At 37.6% G+C, this 23,871-nt stretch overlaps 1 protein-coding gene across 1 annotated transcript in view; it reads left to right on the top strand.

The window, feature by feature from the left end:
• The window catches only part of MAP2K5 (mitogen-activated protein kinase kinase 5), a 261,121-nt gene that overhangs the window by 69,526 nt on the left and 167,724 nt on the right, over positions 1-23,871 (top strand). Inside the window, exon 9 of the mRNA XM_049782784.1 lies at positions 1,192-1,256. Within this exon, the coding sequence (XP_049638741.1) occupies positions 1,192-1,256 (65 nt within the window). The remainder of the gene's footprint in view (positions 1-1,191; positions 1,257-23,871) is intronic.

The following is a 23,871-nucleotide window of genomic DNA, read 5'->3' as shown; positions in this document are numbered from 1 at the left end:
ATTTCCCTTGATAAATGAAACCTGGCTTTATTCAATGGAGGGAGTTTAGAGCAGAGCAAAAATATTTAAAGCTTTACAATAATAGTCTGAAAGCAAACTATTTTTTTCCAGGTGATATTGAATTAAAAACTCTATCCATTTTCTACCCATGCACGGCAGTGCAATTCTCTGGAAATTGATTTTTTGGGGGGTTTACTATGACTTTTCCCAAGCCTTAGCTATATGGAAAATAACAGCATTATTGAATCCACTTAGTGGATATAGTTGGCAGTTAATTTTTAAGCAACTGGACCAGGCTGTAGAAAATTACGGAATGTATCAAATATAATTTGACTAGTCTTAAATTAAGTTCCTTCATAAATCATTATTCAGTCAGTTCTTCAAGACTCCAAAATATTATTTTGTGGGCATTAAAATAATTTACTACAATTTGTGAAGCAAATGAAAGTAATATTTATTCTATAATGGTTCTGCAAAAACTGGGCAAGTGTACTTGTAATTTATTCCATTATGAAAATAACATTAATTTCTAAGAATTGCATGCTTATGTTTTTCCTGTATGTCTTAAGATATTCGACTATGTGTGCATTGTGAAGTATATTAATAATGGTACTTTTTCCAGCAGAACACTATGAAATCTTTGCAGTTCTTGCTGCACACACTTTACCATTTTCAAAGAAAATCTGTATCTACTCTAGAAAAAAGTCATTAACATTATTCATCCAGTTTGTTTAATGTTAATTATAGGGTCACCTAAGAGTTTTCAGAGGCTTATTTATTTACAGATTTTGCATTAAATTACTGTGTGTCTGTCTGTATGTATTTTTTTCTTTCCAAGTTTGACTTTGGCTGTGTGCAGTGCAATTTGGTGTTGGTCCTAGAGACTGTGTTCTTATCAGTATCTCTGACCTGGCCCTTTTGAGCTATGTTAGATCATTCCGTTTTGACACCTTTTATCAAACTTTAATGAAATGACCCAGGCAAACAAATTGTCATTAAACTTTCCATCACTTTGTCCCTTGGTATCGTCTTTTATAAATTGGACAGCAAATGTTGTATTGATCTTCTCGTTCTTGCAGCTGAACTTGAAATGACCCAGACTGCTTGTTGTTTATGGCCTAGAGTTGCTTTTCCTTGACATTTCCATCCGCGGCATGACACCCTTTTTGTTTTTCTTTCTTTCTTGTGGAGATGAATGAACAAGACATACGGTACCGGGACACACTTGGCCATGGCAATGGAGGCACAGTCTACAAGTGAGTAGTTAATTTTGTTTAAACTTTCTGTCCACTTTGCCAAATGTGGGTACCTAAATTCTCCATGACAGATATTTTTAAATGACCATCAGCGTTCAGATTTTATTCCTACACTTGACTCCAGAATTCTGCAGGACATTTATTTGCTTAGGAGTTGCTTGGAAAAGTGCATTTATATTGCCTTTTTAAAATTTCTGAGTTTGTGTCTCTCCTGGGTAAGCAGTTAATAGTCCACCATTAACAAGTGTACCTTTAACTGGCCTGAAGTTTAATGCATTTTTTCCCTCTACTCTTTAACACCGTTTTTTTTTTTCTCCAAGTTGCTAGCACCCTATGCTTGTCCCCTGCCTGGTTTCAGCAATGCCCAGTGGAAGACAAACCTTATAAATACCATTGCTTTGCTCTGTGTTGACACCATAAGTTATTAAAAAGCCTTCTTCCTGTTGTACTTTTTCTACTCACCTACTCCCCTGAGAGAATTTCTACACATTGATGAATATGTTAAGTTATAAAATTCTCCCAAATTCTAGTTGCAATGATCTTACCCTAAAGGAGTATTCATTTTCATATTAAAAAATGCTAACCATAAAAAATAGTTCTCTCAACAGGGAAGTCTTTCTCATGCAGTAGTGCAAAGTTTAAACTACATAATGTAATATCTGGTACTTAATAGTCTGCAATGGTGTATGAAAAATATTCCACTAGGAATTAAAAAATCCATACTCGGTAAGAAAGCCCTGAGGGAGTAATAAAGCCTTCCTCTAGAGAACTACTTTCCATATATATACTAAACCTGTATCACATTATGAGTGTGTTTTTACCTTAGATATTTTAACATTGATTTTAATATATATTTTCAGAGTTATAAAATAATTTCATTTCTAACTGGTTACTAATGTCTTTAGACTCTTATATTCTTCCTCACCACATGGATGCAGATAAAAACAGCCATATTGTCCTCAGAAGGTTGAATTCTAAAATTCCAGGACATCCTCTACAAATAGATAGAAGAGTTGATTTTCCAGGATGAGAAGTCCCATAAAAGTCTTTTTATTCAGTCCCCTAGCTAGGACCTCAGTACTTTCAGCAGGTGGAATCTGGGAGTCTTTTCACTTTTAATAACTTACGTGCACATGTGGATGGAGCAATAGGACAGCTTTGTAGTGTGTTTGCCTTGCATGCAACTGATCTGGGTTGATCCCCAGCATCCCATGTGTTGCCCCAAGCCAGCCCAAGTAATTTCTGAGTAATTTTAGGGCCAGTAGTAACTACTGAGCACCGCGGGATGTGTCCTGTCATCAAGGACCTCAGCCTCCAAAAAAGAACTAGTTTTTTCCTCTGTGTGCTCTGTTTTTTTCCTCAGTAGGATTTGTTTTATTTATTTTTTTCTTTTATTTAAAAAAAGACAAGAATTTATGTGCAAATACTTGGATTATTTTGTCCTACAAATTGTAACTATTTTTTTTCCTACAGATGACTGAAATGTTGTGACTAGTCTGAAAGTTAGATGTCTGAATTCACTAGGATAATTCAGAGAATTAAGTAAAATCATGGGCCCTGCTCTGGTGTTGTTTGATATCTTGTGTGTCTGAGCTTGAGGTTCAGATAACTGCTATGATATCTATGTCTTTCCTGGATTACATATACCTTTCTTCATTTTTTTCCCCCTGGGCAGTTCCTGCTTAAGCTGCTTTCCTGCTTCCCTTGCTCTTCTCCTCTCAACCACCATCCTCTGGTCTCTCTTGAGTTGTTTATTCAGATCTGATAGTTCTTTGTTTCTGATAACCTGAGGAAGAAAAGAAGGAACTTGTATTCTTGCATATGCAGAAAGGAAAAATTTTCAAAACTTAAAAAGCTTTTATACTAACAAAGATAATAAAGCAGGAAAGATTTCTTGCAACTCTTATAACCTTTTGTTGTCTTCAAGTAGAATCCTAAAACATTCTTTTAGATGCCTAATCTTCTTTGTGACCAATTGTTTAATTCTATAGTGTGCTTTTGCTGTTGTTTTAATAATTGAAGATTTAGGGGCTGGAGAGATAGCATGGAGGTAAGGCGTTTGCCTCTCATGCAGAAGATCGGTGGTTCAAATCCCGGCATCCCATATGGTCCCCCTAGCCTGCCAGGAGCGATTTCTGAGCATAGTAAACCCTGAGCACTGCTGGGTGTGACCCAAAAAACAAAAAATAAAAATAATTGAAGGTTTATTGTAAATTTACTGTTTTTCCTTATTCTAGGAAAGAGAAACCATTAGACCACCAACATTTTTTTTTAGCTTTGAGTCACACTCAGCTGTGCTGAGGGGTTACTCCTGGCCCTGCACTCAGAAATAGCTCAGAAACAACTACTGGCAGGCTTGGGGGCCATAATAGGATGCTGGGAATGGCGCTCAGGGGTTACTTCTGGCTCTGTGCTCAGAAATTGTTCTGGTAGGCTCTGGGAACCATATAGGATGCCAAGGATTGAACTGGGTCTGTTCCAGGTTGGCAACCTTTCTGTCCCAGGTTGGCAGCATGCAAGGCAAATGTTCTACTTCTGTGCTATCATTCTGGCCTCCTTGACCACCAACTTCTGTAGATAATTTATTGTTTGTTTGTTTGTTTTAAGGCCACACCTGGCTTTGCATCAGGGATCACTTCTCTGGTTTTGCTTGGAGACCATATGGAATGCTGGGGATCGAACCTGGGTCTGTCCCAGGTTGGCAGCATGCAAGGCAAACACCCTATCACTGTGTTATCACTCAGGCCTCTCCTAATTTATTTTTAATGCAAAATGTTGGGGGCTGAGGATCGTACCTGGATGTGCTCAGGGTTTACTCCTGGCTTTCAACTCTGGAATCACTTCAGGTCAATCCGTGACCATATAGAATGTCAGGGTTCTGTTTATGACTGAAACCCAACTACAATCATGCTTGTAATCATGGTGTTTAAATAAAGATTTTATATTAAAAACAATTACTTTCACAAAATTTAACAAAAAAATAAATGTCAGGAATCAAACCTGGACTAGTTGCATGTAAGGCAAGTTCATTACCCACTGTATTATCATTCCAGCCCCTCCATTTTATAATGTTTTTCGCTAAACATGCTAAAGTAGCATGGTTAAAATTTAGTTTATTAGAGCCAGGATATCCAAAAGTTCAAGAGAACAACCTCCTACGCAGATTTCTTTGAATTGTTTTCTCAATTTCAGGGGAAACAACCAGCTGTGCTCAGGGCTTATACCTGGCTTTGTGCTCAGGATAACTCTTGGTGGGGCACAGGACCCTTAGGTGGGGCCAAAGATTCAGCCTGGGATAGTATCATGCAAGATAAGTGCTTTTACCTCATATACTATTTTTTTTTTTTTTTGGTTTTTGGGTCACACCTGGCAGAGCTCAGGGGTTATTCCTGGCTCTATGCTCAGAAATAGCCACTGGCAGGCACAGGAGACCATATGGGATGCTGGGATTCGAACCACCGTCCTTCTGCATGAAAGGCAAATGTATTACCTCCATGCTATCTCTCTGGCCCCTCCCCAGAATCTTTTAATTTTCTTGAACAGTGCAGTAAATATTAAGCAATTTATTCTTTAGGAATACTTTCCGCCACCTTTGCCAGTGCTCAGTATGTTCATGCATTGTTTAAGATCAAATATGTTTTTAGTATATATTTTTTTTTTCTTTTGGGGGCAGCATACCCGGTGACGCTCAGGGGTTACTGTTGGCTATGCGTTCAGAAATCGCCCCTGGCTTGGGGGACCAAATGGGACCCCTGGGGATCCAATCATGGTCCATCTGCTCTAAACCCTTTTGGTAGTTTTTTTGTGGGGAGTGGTGAATGGCAGAGACAAGAACAAGTACTTGAGTACTTTATCTAGTTGATGTCTTATCAAAAGAATACTTATCTAGTTACTTAGAGAATTCTTTTGTTTTTCCCTTCGTTTATCTTCTTATTTACTTAGGTTCTGTGATTTACAAAGCTGATAACAGAATTTCAGGTATTCAGTGTTTCAACTCCAGAACCACCACCGTGTTCATATCTCTCCACTGATGTCCTCCTGTTCCCTCCTTCCCGAGGTGAATTCTTGAGAAATGAGAAGGTGAAAATACCCAATTTTCATAACCACTTCTCCTTGATCATTTGGTCTTCATTTCTGTCTAGGCCTCAGTTTGTACTGTTCTAACATCTCTGGTTTTTAGTTCAGCACGAAGTAATGGCATAATCATCAAGAAATGAGATTCCACTTTGCTAAAAGTCTCTATAAAACTAACCATTTGTTAGTTTTGATTGACTTTCTCCTACACTAAGCTTACCTTAATAGTGTTGGATATAAAAAATGTGTTTTCACCAACAAAATGATTATATTACAGGCTATGCTACATAAACTAGATGAAGAAAATATTGAAAAATCCACTCATTGGTAACAAAAGTGCCTAATGGGCCCATTTAAGTTTTTTTTTTTTTTACAGAGTATAATAAAGCTAATACATACAAGGCAAAAGTTTAATATTTCAGCCTTATTATTCTGACTTCATGGGATATGCTAACACATATAACTATGTTGTATGTTATTTAATAGCTGATCACATACTCTTCCTTTAAGACTGGTTGTTTACTGATATAATATGAAACTTTCACCACCCCCCAAATTTAACCAGATCTTAATTTATGTTCTCTGAACTATTCTCTATGTTCTAATAGTGGCATCAGCTATTTGTATGAAGCTGGTAGTTTTTGGGTTACCAAGTTGGAGGAAATGGATTATAAAGATTTTAGGCTTCTTTATACAGAAGAATCACTTCAGAAAAAGGAAATAAATATAATTTTATTGTTTTTCCACTTCCCTAAGTTACAGGTGCCTCCTTGGAAGATATGATGGGACCCTCTGAAAGATTTACAATGAACCTCCGAGGCTCTGAGAAAGTAGAGAGGGTAGGGTGATGTGGTTAAGTGTGTGGGCTCTGAGTTTGAAGTGCAAATTAGGGATGTTGTTAATCATGAAATAGCAATACTTACCTTATTGTGAGGTTATATGTTCTGCTGTTTTAGTACTTAGAACAAATGCTAAATTCTAGCTGCCTATCATCATAGTATGTATAATAGAAAAAAATAATTAAGTTCTGTGCTTATTTGCCATGGAATTTTTTAAGACTATTTTTAGGGGCCGGATTGATAGCACAGCAGTAGGGCGTTAGCCTAGCATGCAGCTGACCCAGGACGGACCTGGGTTCAATCCCTGGCATCTCATATGGTTCCCTGGCTGCCAGAGAGTCTGCCAGGAATGATTTCTGAGCTCAGACCCAGGAGTAGCCCCTAAGCGCCATCAGGTGTGGCCCAAACACCAAAAAATAAAGTTCAAAAATAATTAAAAACAGAAAAAAATATTTCTAAACTTCTCCTAGAATTATAGTTGTGATGAATTAACACGAAGAAATTGTACACTGTTATTGTTATTATTATTTTTTGTTTTTGTTCTTTGGGACCACACCTGGCCATGCTCTGGAGCTGTCTTTGACTTTGTCACAAGTGACCCCTGGCAGTTCTGGGGGAACATACATGATTCTGGGGATTTTAACCCTGGTGGCAGCCAACATTCACATTCAAGCCAACTCCCCTGCCTCCTGTACTATTTCTCTAAGCCTGCTATCATTCTTTATTCTCTCTGTATTTTCTTCTATTCTCTATCTTAGATTCAACTGATTATTATAGCTTACGTATTTCATTACATATAATTGTTTAAATTTTCATAGTGTCTTTATCATAGTTGATTTGTTTGTGCTGTTAGTCAGTTGGTATAATTGAAAATCCATTGCCACTTGAAAAAGCAAAGGCTCATAATCATGTGACCATTAGTGGAGCCTGAACTCTATTCAGCGTCTCTTCCTTTTGCCCAATTTCCCCCTAGGCAATGTTGTTTTCCAAGGTCAAGCAGAGTCCATTGTGTTTTCTTGTATTTTCAGTGTACCCACCCAGCACAATCCAAAGGATACAGTAGATGCTTCATAGATGTGCACTGAAATGGGAATGAGGCAAGTGGAAGTTTAATCAAGCAGGCTGTTTTAGTTGTGCTCTTTAATTGGATCCTTTTTATAGCAAGCTAGTTGTAGAACCTGTGTTATTTAGAGGATTTAAGGTGGCTTTTTTAACAGTTACCTAAGAAAAAGAGAAATTTCCAAGCCCAGGAATTATGGTTGAAGGATTTGCTTTGTTTTGTTTTGTTTTGTTTTGTTTCGCAAGTGTTACAACTTTTAAGTGCTTAGTATTCTCTTATCCAAAATACTACTCACCGTCCTTTTTTCTTGGGTTGTATGCCATTTAAACAAAAAGTAATTAATAGGTCCAGTTACTTTGGAAACACTCCAGGATAATGCAGGCCAGTCACTCATGCTCTTTGCTTTCTGCACATTGTTTGATAGAGTCATTTCAGCTTTGGATCCAGCAGTGAAGTTTGTATGTAACTCTGAGGACTTAAGTCTTGCTAAGTGAGTAAGCTAGTACACATCATAGTAGTTTGCATTTTATTTTTCCTTAGCCACATTGTTCATGTGAAGACTCAGATGGTCAGTTATTTATTTGGTTATTTCTTAAAAGAACAGACCCAACAGAGCTGGATGGGAGTGCTTGGCTACTTGTCAGTTGTTTAGCATCTATGATAGCCATTTGGTGTTTGAAAATAGTACTGAATGTCTTGCCTTTAATAGTTTAACCATAGGAAAGAGTCACGTGATTTGGGGGTAGAATATTCTCCATGATAAAATGGTTAGTGTATGCTCTGCCTTTTAGTATTATGAAGATTAGAAATGAGAATATAAGAATTAATGTACTCATCTTTAGAAAACTACAGGAAGAGAATAATTATCAAAAATGTTTATCTCATTAATAGTAACATGAAATGACAAAAATACACAAGTTAATAAGTTTTTATTTAGTCAGAAAATATTAAGCATAAAATGTTTAGTTTCAAATACTTTGAAACATGGGATTCTTGAGTGGGAAGCATAAAGATTATAGTGATATTAAACAGAGTATCAGGGAACCTCCTGGTCACTATAACTCACTTCTCCTTTCACCATCCAACCTAAAGGTGCCCAAACCCAAACAGGAAGTGATAGTCATCTGAATACAGCCTCCCATGCATGTATTTGACTTCTCTTCATTCCACTTATCCCTGAAGTACATCTTATAAATTAAGGTCTATTTTTAAATGATTTTGATATTGACACAAGAGCACTAGGGTGATTGTTTGATTTATCTTAACTTTAAATTTCCAATCAAATGAAGAGCTTCTTCCTTGCAGCCAGGACCATATATTAAACAAGCAAACTAGACATCATTTTAATGCAAAACTAAATACTCATATATGGCTGTCTTGCAGTGTCATATCATATGACAAGCAGGGCATTAATATTTTCAGAAAAAAGATCAATGAACATTTGTCAAATAAAATGAATTATGTATATTTTCCCCTTTCCTTGGCTCAGAATTCATCATTACAGGTTTGTTGTAGACAATGAGTTATTGTATTGATTGGCATCTAAGAATGAACCTGAACTCCTGATTCTCAATCCTTTTCTGTTTCCTGTCTTTCCTTCCTTCTCAGTGTTCCTATAACTTTACACATGCCCATATCCATTATGGCCATGATGAATTGATTATTGGCACCGAGCCTACATGACAGGGCATCACAGGTCGCTGAGCAGAGTTTCAGACTCGGTTTCCACCCAAATTAACTATTATTGAAATAGTTTATTGAGATTGAAGCATTGATCATTTTCTGCTAACCTTGGCTTAAGGGAAGGAAAGGAGGCAATGTGATTTTGAAAGACACTAAATTTCTTTTTAAAAAATCTCATTTATTTAGCCTCTTCTTCTTCTTGTTTTATTGCCCCTATTGTTTTATTGCTTGGAAAAGGGTATCTTGGCTTTATTTTTATGACAGTATAATTATACTTCAGAAATGCACTTGATTACTATGGGTAACAAAATTGTTCTAGTATATTGGTTTGGCCAATATTGCTATACAAACAACTTTTCAGTCAATTGAGTCTGGTGAAAAATCAATACATTATGGTAATATTTCAAGTAAGAATTTGCTGAATCTATGTATTTCAACATCATCTCCTTGCAGGGAAAATAATTTTGAAGTGGCAAGACTTCCTTCTAATATTTTAATAAGAAGGCATTTTAAGTAGAGAAATTTAAAGCTGCACACCCCTCCCCTGCAGAAATGGTCATGAACAGATTAAGGTTAGCACACCCAATTTTCAGAGAGTGGACGAAAAGTAATTTATGTTCAAAATCCCTTTTGTGTTTTGGATACCTAAGTAACACCTAGGCTTACCTTCATCTCTTAGTGGTTCATTTTGGAGTCCTGTCTTGTCTGTTTCTGGGTAGAGACATGATTAATTCACGGGCCACCCAGCAGAGCATGGTGAGGATAATTAGGGCTCTGGGAACTATACCTATCCTTCCCTTCATTCACTTCTTGATCTGCCCTGTTTTAGTGGAGCTATGTGAAGGGAACTGCGTGGGCTGCTAGGAATATCTTGTCTTCCATCAGCCCTGAGTCCAGAAGGATGAAGATGTGTTGCCCACAGGTATGCCTGGGGCTGCACTGTCTAGGTCGCATGCTTATATGTGCTGTGTGTGGGTCTTGGACTGGACAGTCAGTTCGGATTTTCGACTCTCAAGAAGAATCAGGAAGAGCATCATGGAGGAATTTGGTGCTGAAGTTGAGAGGTGGGCAAAGGAATTAGTAGCTGTGAGGTATGGACAGTGGGATGAATTTCAGTGGCAGCTTTGGCCACATTTTGGCTTTGGATATTTCTCTTTCTCTTCCAGTTTCTTCATGTTACATAAAGTTGGCATTAACTTCTCTTCCCAGCTTCAGTTTGCTGCCCATAGGTAGTGGAATTTAGTTAAGAGGACGAAAATGTTGTTCTGTGTTTTGTAACCAGTAAGTGAACAATCTGGCTTGTGTTCAGATTCTCTGAGGGGAGAATTTCCGTGCTGCGTGCTGGATGGCCATGAGACTTTGCTTCTGGTGCCTACGAGTTCCAGAACTAAATCCAACCTTCCACTTCCATAGAAATGTTTGGTCAGGATTGGCTTGCTTTAGTTTTTCGCAGTTGTGTCTTACTGTGAATCCCTGTATTTGTGAGCAGATGCTAAGCTTCCCTCTTGCCAATCTTGGCCGAGGAGAGTGATCCAAGGTGTAAACGGGTCGGAAAAGTCTCTGTGCGCCTGGAGCTCATAATAATGGAATGAAAGGAGAGCCAACAAGGAAAGGAACCCCTTATATCTCAGACCTTATAAGTACTGTAAAGTCCGTGAAATAAGTGGGTTGGGGCAGAGCTCAGAGAACATCACAGGGCCCTGCTCCCTCATGGCCTCCCAAGCACTGTTGGGCCCTGCTGATGCTCCGTCACTCTGCCAGTGTTAAGTCACCTGACCCAATTGGTCCAGAGTTTCAGGGTGGTCTGAATCATGGTGAGGGGTCCATATTAGGTAGGGGCCTTGCAGAGGCTTTAAATACGTGTTCATCAGGCCTTGCCTGAGGAGCCCTGAAGGGTAGGAAGGAACCAGTCCTGGGGAAATCTGGAAGAACCTTTAGGACTGAGGCCACTACTCTGACCAAAGGCCCCGAAGGTCAAAGATCACATGCGTTGGGGGGGGGTCATTGTGTGTGAAGTGGAACTGGTCCAGGAAAGAGCAGAGCGTGAGGGTGCCATACAAATGGGGGCTTTTTACCCCCTGCTGAATCCTCACTGGGGAGGCATGGTCGATGTATCCTTTCTACTCCAGGAACAAGTTAATCTTGAAAGAGGTAAGTGACATTTCCATAGTCAAGTCGCAGCTAGAACTGGGCGTTTCTCACTTATGGAGTTATAAAACCAAAAGAAGAAATAAAAGAAACAGAAACCAGACAGTGAATCTGACAGCCAGAGGCTCAGGCACCCCTCAGGCCACTCATGCTCTGTTTCTTGAATTTGAGCCGGATTGTTTTTAGATGTGAGGGATAAATTAAGTCATAATTCTGAAACTCAGCAATGTATCATCTCTAGTTATTAATTTTAGAGGTTTCTTCATATCTGTTCAAGCAACATTGCTTGGTTCACAGATTCAGTGCCACATAACTTTTTAGATCCATTTTTTCCCCTTTGCTTATCAAAAGCTTAGAACTTAATCATTGAATCCTTAGATTAATTGTATGGGTTTGCTAGTGGAAGTGGTACTTTTCTTGATTTATAAGACCTTATTTTTTTAAAGCTGTTTTACAGTATGTGATGTGTTAGAAAATTGTAGTCTCTTGGTTGGCATATAGCACAAGCAAATATTTGTATACCATAGCATCTAGGGTATTTACTTAAATTGCTTTTTTGGGGAAATAATTCACTAGGAAATCCAAAAGACATTTTCTGTGTAAAACTTTCTGCTATAGTTTTTTCTTTTTTCATTGCTCTGTCATTGGTAACTTTGATATAAGAGAACATGTTTCTAGTAAATTGCTACCTTCCTGAAATGAAATGTTTTGTGCCCTAACACTAAATTGGTGAAGCAGATTACCAAAATAGAGAGGGAAAATAGTAATGGAGATGTTAAGAATAAAGGTGGGTTTTGTTTGTTTGTTTGGGGACCGCACTTGACAGCACTCAGGGATTACTCTTGATTCTAAGCTCAGAAATCACTTCTGGCAGCTCCGGGTCGGGACCATATGGAATGCCAGGTATTGAATCTGGGTAAGCCACATGCAAAGCAAATGCCCTACCTACTGTGCTACTTACTACTCTGGCCCCAAGAATAAAATCTCTTTTTTTTAAAACATTAATTTAATTTTTAAGTGTGATATTGGATTATGTTATTTTGAGAATTTTGTGGGTACTTGTCAGTTTTGCAAAAGAATGAAGGAAAAAAAGTCCAGTATTATTGCTCTAAGCAGAATTATTTCGTGGATTGTGTTTCATGAATTCTAATAATGAAAAATGTTCAAACAAAATTAGGGCTTGCTTAAGGGTACAATCAATATAGCATTTTAACAAGCTTAGTGAACTTGGAAAATATGTATAGGGTGAGGGTCTCAAACGTATTGATTCTATTACAACTGCTAACTGTAGCAACAAAGTATAACAATATATTTAGTCAATAAACATAAAACTTGATTAAACCATAATTAAACATTCAGAAAAGTTATCTAAAAACTATGAATAACATATATTTTTGCATTGGCTCAGCAACAAAATGTATAGCCAATGAAACTTCACATTGGTGAAGAAAATGATTCATGGGATAATATCACAGAATGACTTTTACCATGAACATATAGTGGGTTAAGTTTTAATGCACCATTTATTTCTTCTCTCTTTTAACATTTTGTTGTGTTTTTTTTTTTTTTTTTTTGGCCCACACCGGGCAGTGTTCAGAACTTACTCCTGGCTCTGTGCTCAGGGACCACTCATGACAAGACCAGTGATGGAATCTAAGTTAGGTGCTTACAAAGCAACTTTCCTGTCCACCATAATATGGCTTTGGACCTCTTTTTTTTTTTTTTTTTTGTTTAACATTTTGAAGACAAGCTTTGGTGAGAACTACAAAGTATAACAACTAGGATAATTGAAATCGCAAATCATGAGGATTTTTGCTTCTTTGGATACTCAAGTGAAGCATTTCAAGAGCTTGCCTGCCTCCACATATACCAAATTATGGAAAGTATTTGCACTTATACCAGCCACGTTTTCTGTTCCCTAACTGGCCCTCCATCACATGCCGAGGGTCACCTCCAGCAGAGCTGGGTTGTGGCAGGTAGAGCAAGTATTTCCAAAAACCAAAATAGAAATGTCTGGATTTCACTTAGAGTTCAAAGCCTGATAGGCATAGACTTATCTGCAAATTTCTACTCCCTTATTTTTTAGTACTTTCTCAGTCACCTTTCTAATATATTTATATTACATTAATTACATTTTAGTTTTGTGAAGAGCAAAAGTAATGTCTAAAAATTTTGATGGAGGTCTGAGAATTTCTTTTGGGATGCTCTAGCAAAAGTATTATGGTTATACTTTTACTTTTTTATTTTTATATCAGGCATGTGATTTCAAAGGTGACCCATATGACCAGAAAGCTTTCTTGCTCCCTTCCTAGGAACTTGGGATATTTTTTCTGAAATTAATCCTTCAAAATAAATGTTAATACTGATCTCCAAACTTAATCACTTCAGCACAGAATCTCTAGAAACTATCTGGGTATTTTTCATTGCCTGTGGTTTTGTGAGTATATTTGGATGCATAGTTAAATTATCTTTTGGAATCTTGATGATTTTGGTTTCTGTTCCTCATAGCAAGATTAGTTTATTTCTTCTACATGGACCTTTCTTTTTCTCTTCTTGCAGTAATCTTAATTTTAAAATGTATGTGAGCTAAAGAAATGGAACAGGGTTTAGGGCACTTGTTTTATAGGCAGCTGACCCCAGTGTGATTCCTGGTACTGCATAACCTCCCAAGAACCAACAGATACACTCTCCCCTCTTCCAAATATGTATGTGACATATTTTTTTTTTATTTTGTTCTTATTGCTACAACTGGCGATACTCAAGGACTGCTCCCAACTGGTGCTTGGGAATTGCTCTAGGCAATGTTCAGGAACTGTGTGGTGCTAGGGGTAGAACCTGGGTCTCCTGCATGATATATGTTTTGAGACTATTGAACTGTCTTACTGGCCTCATGTTACAACTTTTTGGGGATTGGACACCTATTTGTGCTCAGAGCTTACTCTTGACTACATGCTCAGAGATCACTCCTGGTGGGCTCAGGACCATATGGGGTGCCAGGGATTGATCAGCTGAATGCAAGGAAAATGTCCTACCCACTATAGTATTGGTCTGCCACCGCCCAATTTCATATCTTTAAACCTTCATCTCCTGACTGAATTGGAAAATACTATTTTCTATTGACTAATCTTTAAACAATATTCTTGAAAACAAAATACAACTAAATCTTTGAAGTGAATATATTTAATATATTTTTGGAAGTCACTTAAGATATTTCAAGAAGAATGGGGTTGGAGGGTGGTGCAAGTGGTAAGGTGTCTGCCTTGCCTACACTAGCCTAGAACGGACCACGGTTCGATCCCCCGGCATCCCATTGGTTCCCCAAGCCAAGAGCAATTTCTAAGTGCATAGCCAGGAGTAATTCCTGAGTGTCACCAAGGTGTGGCCCCAAAACAAACAACCAAAAAAGATATTTCAAGAAGATCCTGGTGGATTGAACTTGTTAGGTAAGCACTTTGATTTTGAGTTTGTTGTCTAGAATATAGCTCTTCAGTGCAGGGGCTTGGTGCCATGTGCAAGGAAATCATTTCGATTTCTTCTTATTGTTGGGTTTGAAAAACACTCTCCCCAGTTGGTGGAAGATGTGGTTATGATTTGAGTGTTGCATAGTTGACTGGTAAACAGAAAGTCCTTCCTGGTTTGCTCTGACCATAGTTGTGATACACCTGTTTCAGGACGTCTGTTCTGCACAAAAGTGCACGAAATGAAGATAAACTGCCTCTCTCCAGCCTGACAAAAGCCATTTCTTTGCAGAATGGTAGCTGCAGTGAAAGTAAATAAATGAATGGACAGCAATCACAGCCTGGTTGATGAAACTGTTCAATTAAAGCACAGGCATTTACATGGTGTAATTTCCCTAAATTGCCAATGAGCCCCTTTAGACACAACCAGTGTTCAAATTGATTTCAGCATTGATTTTGGCTGAAGCTGATAAATTTCTGCTTGTTAGTTAAAGTAATTTTGCAGAAGACTTTGTCCTGCAGTATTGAAGTGTTCATTTAGCTGATGGTTAAAAGAGGAGTTATTTACAGAGCCTTCCACTGTTGTTCTGAGATGGGACAATTCCCCAATCATCTTCTACTTTTAATTTTTTAGGCTTCAGTATACCAATCAATAGGTGATTGAAACTGATTAAAACTTATCCAACCAGCTGCCTATGGCAGTTTAATTAGAAGCTGGATGATTCTTAAATTAAAGTTGTCTTATTTTCATTGCTTCACCATCTTCCAGAAGAGTAAGGGGCTAACAGTGCTGAAAATGTAAAGTTTGGCTTTATTAAGGTCTCTTGCAAATGGCAAATCACACAGTAGCTATTCCTAAAGCAACTCAAAACTGGATTCAGAAGCTTTCTCTTGATAGAGATTGGAAATAAGCACATATTTATTTGCTAGTCAGGCATAAAATACCGTAGGACAGGATGGAACTCGCCATCATGACTATCTTCCCCCTGAGAACCACCAGCTTTGAATTCATATTTATATTCTATTTTGAGGCCTTGATCAAAATCAATCTTCAATGAATGAAAATCCAGTATATTCATGTAAGTACACTTTGACTTCCTAAGACATACTTGTGGGCAGCCTTACAGAAGAGAAGCTTCTACTCCCCCCTACCCCGCCTCCAAAGAAGCTTCCTCATGCTCATTTTCTCTAGTATGGGACAAAGTGTTGAGTTTTTCATGGAAATGGGTTAATATTTCTGTCATAGGGGACATATTACATCTGTTACTACCGGGAAAAGGGAATAAATGGCTCACTTTTCAGAGGTGCATTCTCTTTGACCCACTGGGGTACTATTTCGTGTTCAAGGAGAGGTAATTTAGTAAATTGTACCCCAGTGATTTGAAAAAGTTAATGCACCTCTGAAAAGTGAGTCCATTGATTTTCCCTATTGCTCTTTAAAAATCAACACTGACCATATTCAGAAAACCTTCAAGGCAGCTGGAATTAGAGGATCTAGATGCAGCCAGTTTATGTTCAGACAGATGCATCAGGCCATGCATCGGATTTAGCTTTAGAAAAATCTACCTTCCACTGGAACATTTATCAGGTGGAGGAATCTTGAAACTGCCCTTCACTTCACCAAACCTTAGTTTCCTTATCTATAAAGATAATAAGACTAATGAAAAAATAATGTATGCAAGGGTTGGAGCAGTAGTACATTCAGTAATACCAACCTGGGTTCAATCTCTGGTATCCCATTTGGTCTTCCAAGCACCTCCAAGAGGGATTCCTGAGTGCAGAGCCAGCTACAGGAATCCCTGAGCATCGCTGGGTGTGGCCCCCAAGCAAAAACAAACAAAAAATGTATGCAAAACAAATAGCTACTCCATATAAAGGTGTTTTGTTAAGTTTTAAAGTACCATGGGAAATTATTCCTAGAAGCAAGTTTTGTGAATCAGTTACTTTTGTATCTGATTTTGGAAAGTGAATTTGGGTCAGCTTTGAACTAAGATACCTGAGAGCAGATGTTCACTGTAACCAAACTATCATAGAGAATCTTCTTAGACCTCAGTATATTCTTGCTCCTTCCACCTGCACTGTCTTAAGTATTCTGTGTTTTCAATCATCTCTTATGTCTCTCTGTTTGCCTACTACATTTGTTTAGGTCCTTAGATCAGGGCTGGAGCAGTAGTATAGGAGGTGGGAAACTTGCAGATGACCTGGATTTTATCCCCAGCACCCTATATAGTCCCCCAAAACCACCAGGAGTGATTCCCGAGTGCTGAGCCCAGAGTAATCCTTGAGCATCACTGGGTGTGGCTCAAAATTTTTTTTTAAAAGGGACCTTTGATTAAGAGGACAATGTGACTATTGTTTTCTTGTACTCAAAGATATTCAGTTCATATGTTAAAAGGCATTTATTCTAATTGGATGTTGGAACTTTTAGCACTTGAATCAGTGGTGATGTCCACTTCAAGGCAGGCATGGGAATCAGAGGGGCCCATGTCCAAAGTCAATAGAGAGGAGAAGAGATGATAAGGTATAGGGTTACAGTAACTGTCGAAATCTTTCTTATCTAGCCCTGTTCCTCATGTCATGGTGGGTGGATTTGTGAGCACAATCAGCATCATGAAAGTGTTATTAGTACTTGTAACCTAATAACACATTTGGTTTGATACTTAAACTGTTAGGGGGGGGGGGTAGAAGGATGTTGTCGAATCTCAAATTATTTTGCAATCAGTAGCCAAGCATCTGTAATGGGTTTTAGGCAGAAGGAAGGTTGGCATAGACTGCTATTTGAACTGGTGCAGTTTACATAAAAGCTTATTTTTACAACTGCTGTTTACTTTGGATTTCCTATTTTAACAGCCAGAGCCTGGCTAATGTGTTTATCTATTATGGAAGGCAACAACTGTCAGTGTTGATTTCTCTGAAACTATTTGAATTTCATTTTTGTGGATGGCTATTTTAACATGTGACATATTGGCAAAAATCTACCCCCAAAGAAACCTGCCAAGAGAAGATATCTCTGGGAAAAAAAATCAAGTAATAAAAACCATTTTTTTTAACTGAACCATGACTGGTTTACATTTGGTTACTTAAAACATGTTGCTACTTTACAAAAATGACATCCATGGGCCAGGAGTGTATGATTTACGTGTAGAAGCCCCGGGTTCAATCCTTGGCTCTACATAGTCTCCAGCACTGCTGGGAATAGCTCCTGAGCACTGCCAGATGTGACTCCAAAAATCTAAATACAAAAATAGGTTCAAATTCAAGATGACATCAAAAAGATTTGTACTTATACTGATAAGACAGCAAAATATTTTTGCTTAGCTCATGCTTATAACCATATAGTTACCTGCATTTTCTGCTTCACTTTTACAAGATAAAGAATTGTTTGATAGCAGAATCATTTGTTTTTTGTTTTTTATTTTTTAATCCCAGTAGAGTGTCATACAGTCAACTCCAGGTTCTGTGTTTCTTGTTTCAAGCAGGAGATTCAGCAAGTGTCATCGTGGCTAAGTTATCTCCTAAAGATGCAATTATTTATCCCTTTAATTTCTGGCTCCATTCTTTTGCTTCTCTTTTCTGTTGTTCCAAGTGCTTGACATGGATAAACTTCTAAATAGGAAGAATGTTTGCCATTTAAATTTTTCATAAAACAGTTACCTTTTTGTCAGCAAATATCACATGAAGAATAAAGCAATAAGTTCTCTCACTATAGAAATGAATGGTCCTGGGCCCGGAAAGATAGCACAGCAGTGTTTGCCTTGCAAGCAGCCGATCCAGGACCAAAGGTGGTTGGTTCGAATCCCGGTGTCCCATATGGTCCCCCGTGCCTGCCAGCAGCTATTTCTGAGCAGACAGCCAGGAGTAACCCCTGAGCAATGCCGGGTGTGGCCCAAAAACCAAAAAAAAAAAAAAAAAAAAAGAAATGAATGGTCCTACATCATGTTGGATTTTAATGCCACATGTTTTAAACTATGAAAGTGAATTTATTAGTTAAATTTGAACATGGCTATTGCTTACCCCTGTGCAAATGCATAGATAATTAATATAGATAACGAATCAGAAATCCCATTTTTCCCCCAAATCTCATGTCCTCTTCTCCCAAACTTTTTATCTTGGTGAGTCAGATCTCAGAGAGATTTCTGTGTCACCTTTCTCTTTGCCATTGTCCTCGCTCTAATAGATATTTTAGAAATCTCAGTGGTTCTTGAAAGAACAGAGAAGCTGGGACTCCAGGATCTCCCACAAGCTGTGAAATCTTTGCCTGCAAAATTAAAACAAATTTTTATCATTTTATAGTCATTACTCCATCTGAAACAAACTAATAAAAAATGCATTTGTAATGCTTATTTATTTTAAAATAGCCTTTGCTCACTTTTTTCTCTTCTCCTGCCTAAAAGACCCAGTATGCCAAGTAAACATGGTAGTCTTTTCTTCCTACCTAATCTTACCTAATTACTGGTGTTTTCTTGCGGCAAATACTAAATATTTCTTTAACCACTTTAGTGACTAAATTATTTTTTAAGTTCTCCATCCATTTGGAAAATTTTCCCAACCATTGATTTCACTCTATAATTAATTCACTGCGTAATTGTGTTCCTCTGAGGTATGCTGTGTTAGAAGTAGAACTGAAGTCAGCAGCATTTATTCAGCATTGTATACAAGAGAAAGGTCTTACCCCCTTCACCAGGCTGTGGCAATGCTGTCATTTCAATGTCTTGTTTTGTCACAGTGATGAAAAGTCAGCATGCAGGCAATTACTCTCAAGATCCTTGCTTTAATAAGGGGAAAGGGAAAGGGAAAGGAAAGGTGTTCCCCTACTTATCTTGATGACCATTTAGCTAACAAATTGATATTTATAATGTCTTATCATCAGTTATGTTGAAATGCAAAATATTTACAGTTCTCTCAAAGGTCAGCTTGTCTCAGATTCTAACCTGCCTCATCACCACTGGAGAAGCACAGATACCCTCAACTGTAAATTCTTTATACTCAAAGTTTAACATAATTCAATTAGAATGTGTTAAGGAAATTAATATGCAAAACAGCACCATAGAAATTAGATGCCTACTTTAATTGTATGAGATTGTACCAGCTTTATCAGAAAATATATGATCTGCTCTAGGTTATTTATTTTGTGAACAGGAGTCAGCTGGGATGATTTGTATTTTTTTTTTGATTCTCTTAGAATTTGAAATTCTAAGCATAAATAATTTCAGTAAACATTGTAAAATGCGGATGCAATCATGCTTCTGCATGACACACATTTGTGTGGGAGTCCAGATGTCAGAATGTGAATACAGGTTGTATCTCCCTATGTCCTGTTTGAATGTAGGACTTCTTAATAACTTTTTCTCCATTTCCCCCCTTACTTTTAAATATCCTTAGAGAAAGTAATTGCAGTTCTTTTTGCTGATAAGTCTTTTGATGAATTTTCATTAGGATTTAGATCAAGTTGAGCAGTAAATTGCATTCTTGCTCAAATATTGTTTTTTTTTCTGGGGAAAATTGTGTGGGGAGGATGTTGGGCCATACCTAGTGGTACTCAAGTGTTACTCTGAGTCAGTGCTCAGGATTGACTCCTGCTAGGGCTTGGGGCATCATAAAGAATAGCTGGGATAGAAGACAGAATAGCTGAGGGTTTGCAAGGCTAGCATCTTTAACTACTATTCTATCAAATAGAATATCAATATCATCTATCAATCATTTCTTTTTAAAATTGTTTTTGATGCTGGGGATTAAATCTAGGGCCTCACACATATGAGATTTGTGTTGTAACATCTGTGACCCCAATCAACTTCTTTATACCTAAAATTGTGAGTGTTTCTTTTATTTTCTATAGAATAGATAAATAGCATAGAGCAGTCAGGATAATTCTACGGGCATTTATGAATAGTGAATTTTCTCTGTTACCTTTTCTTCCTTGTTTTAATAACCTCATTTCTTTAATAGTTTATAAATATTAAAATATCTACGATATACTAAGTATTGAATGCTGAGAACTGTGTGTTCACCGTATTTGGCAAACAAAATACCTGCTCTCATCAAGCAGAAATGTGTAGGAGCTTGAACTAAATATAAATTAAGGCCCCTCTGTTTCTGTTAATAAATCTGAAATTCCTCTGTCATCTTAGCTTAAATTTCAGATCTGTTTTCCTCATCCCAGTGCTTCATAAATTTTCTGTGACTATTCAGGCTTTTGTTTCTGTTCTTCCTTTATTGTATCTGCAATTACTACCCAGGTGCATATCACTGCTTCTTGCGTGCATGGTCCGCTATCAGTGATTACTTTATTTTTGTCTCTTTAGTTTCTACTTTCCAGTAGAATCGTTATCTGCAACCAGGCTAAGTAAATATTTTATTTTATTATTTTGTTTTGTTTTGGTTTTTGTTTGCTTGTGGGCCACAACTGCCAGTGCTCAGGGGTTACTCCAGGCTCTGCACTCAAGGGACTATATGGGATGGTAGGGATCAAATCTGGTTCAGCCACTTGGGGTTTGGTGACAATTGACTTGTCTGAGTGGATCTGAGTGTTTAGTACTTGAGTTTAGAGAAGCCCCTGTGAGACCCAGTCTGCTCAAGGGCTATTATGGTTATACCCGGCACTGGGATGAGGATATGTTACCCAGGATTGAACTTCCGGCCCTGTGCATGTAAGGCTTATGCTATGGTCCTTTGAGTTCTCATGGACTTCATTATTTTTTAATTGTTAGTTTTACAAGAATGTAATTTTAAAGTATACTTTAGAGGTTCAAGTTAATAGTAACCAACACAAAAGTGCCAGTGACTCCACCATAGTCCCTAAAACCCCTCTCTTTCATACATATCACTTGCAGTCCCCCTCATTTAAGTGACTTTAATTCTCTTATCAGACTATGGTTTTGTATTCATTGGACACTGTCTATTACTTTGCTTTTCTTTGCTACCTGTGTTTCAACTCATTTTCAACACCTAATGTTGTACCAAAGACAGTTTACTAATACATTTTTGTTTGTTTATTTTGGGGGCCACACCCAGAATTTCTCAGGCTTGCTCCTGGCTCTATGCTCAGGTATTATTCTTGGTGGTTTTGGGGAATCATATGTGTGCCAGATCAAGCTGGGTTGGCTGTGTTCAAAGCAAGTGCCCTACTCGCCGTTCTATCTAAACTGAGACATAAATAATTTTAAGTAATACTGACACAATTTTTTAAAGCTTCACATAATAGTCATACTCTACATATTTTGGCAAAAAAATAAAAAAGTCAAAAATATGACACAGTTATGCAGAGAAATATGGGTGAGATTACCTGGTATTTGACTTTCTCTTTTTAACTGACTTCATGTACCATCACGTTTTTCATTTCTATTCATGTTGTAGCAAGATTTTCTCTTAAGAGTTGAGTAGTATTCCATTGTGTATATCTACCACAACATGCCTTTTTCTTTCATTTTTTTGGGCAACATCCAATAGTGCTCAGGGCTTATTCTTGCTTCTGTGCTCAGGAATCACTCCTGGCTGTCTCAAGACCATATGTGATTCAGGGAATTAAACCCAGGTCAGTCATGTACAAGGCAAATACGCTATCTACTTTTCTATTGCTTCTGCCTAATCAATTTTCTTAGAGAGTCATCTGTCTTTACGCACTCCATTGTTTCTTAGCTCTTGCTTGTTGTGAGTAGTCTGATACCTTAATATAAATGTGAAAATATCTATTTAGGTTAATATTTTTGTGTGTTTGTGGGTCCAATCTCAAGGAATAGAATTTTTGGATCAAATGACAGTTCTATTTTTAAGTTTTTGAGAAATTTCTGTCCTGTTCTTCATAAAGGCTAAACTAGTTACATTTCTACCAACAATGAATGAAACTCCTTTTTAGTCCACATTCTGTTGTTTATGATCTTATTCAATTGATGAGAAGGATTTTAAGATTAATGTCTAATCATATTCCATTTCTGTTTAAAATACTTTAATGACTATATTGACTAGCACATTTGCCGCAACAACTTTTTAACAATAGTAATAAAAGTGGAGCCTCGAGCCCCCCCTGGGGGGCGTGCCCCATTAGTTGAGAAGCTCTACTATAGGGTCTTCTGTTCATTGCCAGGAATAATTCCTAAGTGTAGAGCAAGGAGTAGTTTCTGAGCATCACTGGGAGTGGCCCCTAAACAAAACACACACACACATCCAGGACACTGTGTGTGTGTGCGCGCACACACACACACACACACACACACACACACACGATACACACACACACACATACCCCTAGGACTAGTTTCTGAGCATTGCTGAGAGTGGCCCCAAACCAAAACACACACATACACACACACACACACACACACACACACATCCCAAACTAAACTATACAATAACAAAATTTTCCCATTCTACTACCTTTTAGAAGGTCTGTATTTGTCTCAAACAGGACTCAGGAACTCAACACTAAAAATATCTTATAAAAATGTTTTCTTCATGCACTCATCAGAACAGGTAATTACTGTGGCAACAACAAACTAATTTGAAGTGTTAGCTGTTAATTAAAACAATGCAGAGGTGTATAGATGTCTTTCAGTGTAACCAGAGTTTCCATTCAAACTTCATTAATCACTTTATAGTTAATGTGTTGAGGAAGGTCAAGACAATTGAGATGCAGTATCTATTGAGAGTAAACAAATTCCTTTTCTCCAGGTAGAATGCCTTTTGCAAATTTAAGGGACATCCTCCACTCATACCTGCCATCGCCTTTGTCATGCACAGCTTCTTGATGATTAAATGTTAAATTGGTGCTGTCATTGCACTGTAAACCAAACCGTGCAACATCTTTATTGCTCGAAATCGAACCCAAACTTCCACGGATGAATTAGCGTGCATCATAATTAAATCATCAAGCCTCCCCTTTTAATTCACTTGGAAATAGGAGACCTTTCTTTTGGAAAAGAGATCAGCTTTCTTGACAAGCTAATTAAGTTGCCAAACTGTCCAGTATGGCATATATGTATTAGACTCTACTGATCATTTCCTATCGCCGTTCTTGGGCTAAAAAAATCCAGTTGCTTGTTGTCCAATGTAACTTTTTACAACTTTTGAATCTTTGATAGACATTCAACTATTCTATTCCTATTTCAGTCCTTGGAATATAGTCCTCAGATATACAGAATTAAAGTTGAAATTAGATTAGAAGAGGTATGTAATTGGTATAGAAGGGGAAAATAATATATCGTGACTAAACCTTATGTATTATATTACTCATATTTACTTGAAAGAAAGTTGCTAATTTCTTCATTTCATCCTTGAAGTTACTTTAGGACAACAACTTCTGTCAGATACTGGGAAAATGCAGTTGTAAATTTTTTTATCATTTTATTTAGATATATCAT

This window comes from Suncus etruscus, chromosome 1 (genome assembly GCF_024139225.1).
Source record: "Suncus etruscus isolate mSunEtr1 chromosome 1, mSunEtr1.pri.cur, whole genome shotgun sequence".
NCBI lineage: Eukaryota > Metazoa > Chordata > Mammalia > Eulipotyphla > Soricidae > Suncus > Suncus etruscus.
Note: the sequence above shows the minus strand (reverse complement) of the source record. Positions and strands in the feature narration are given on the sequence as shown.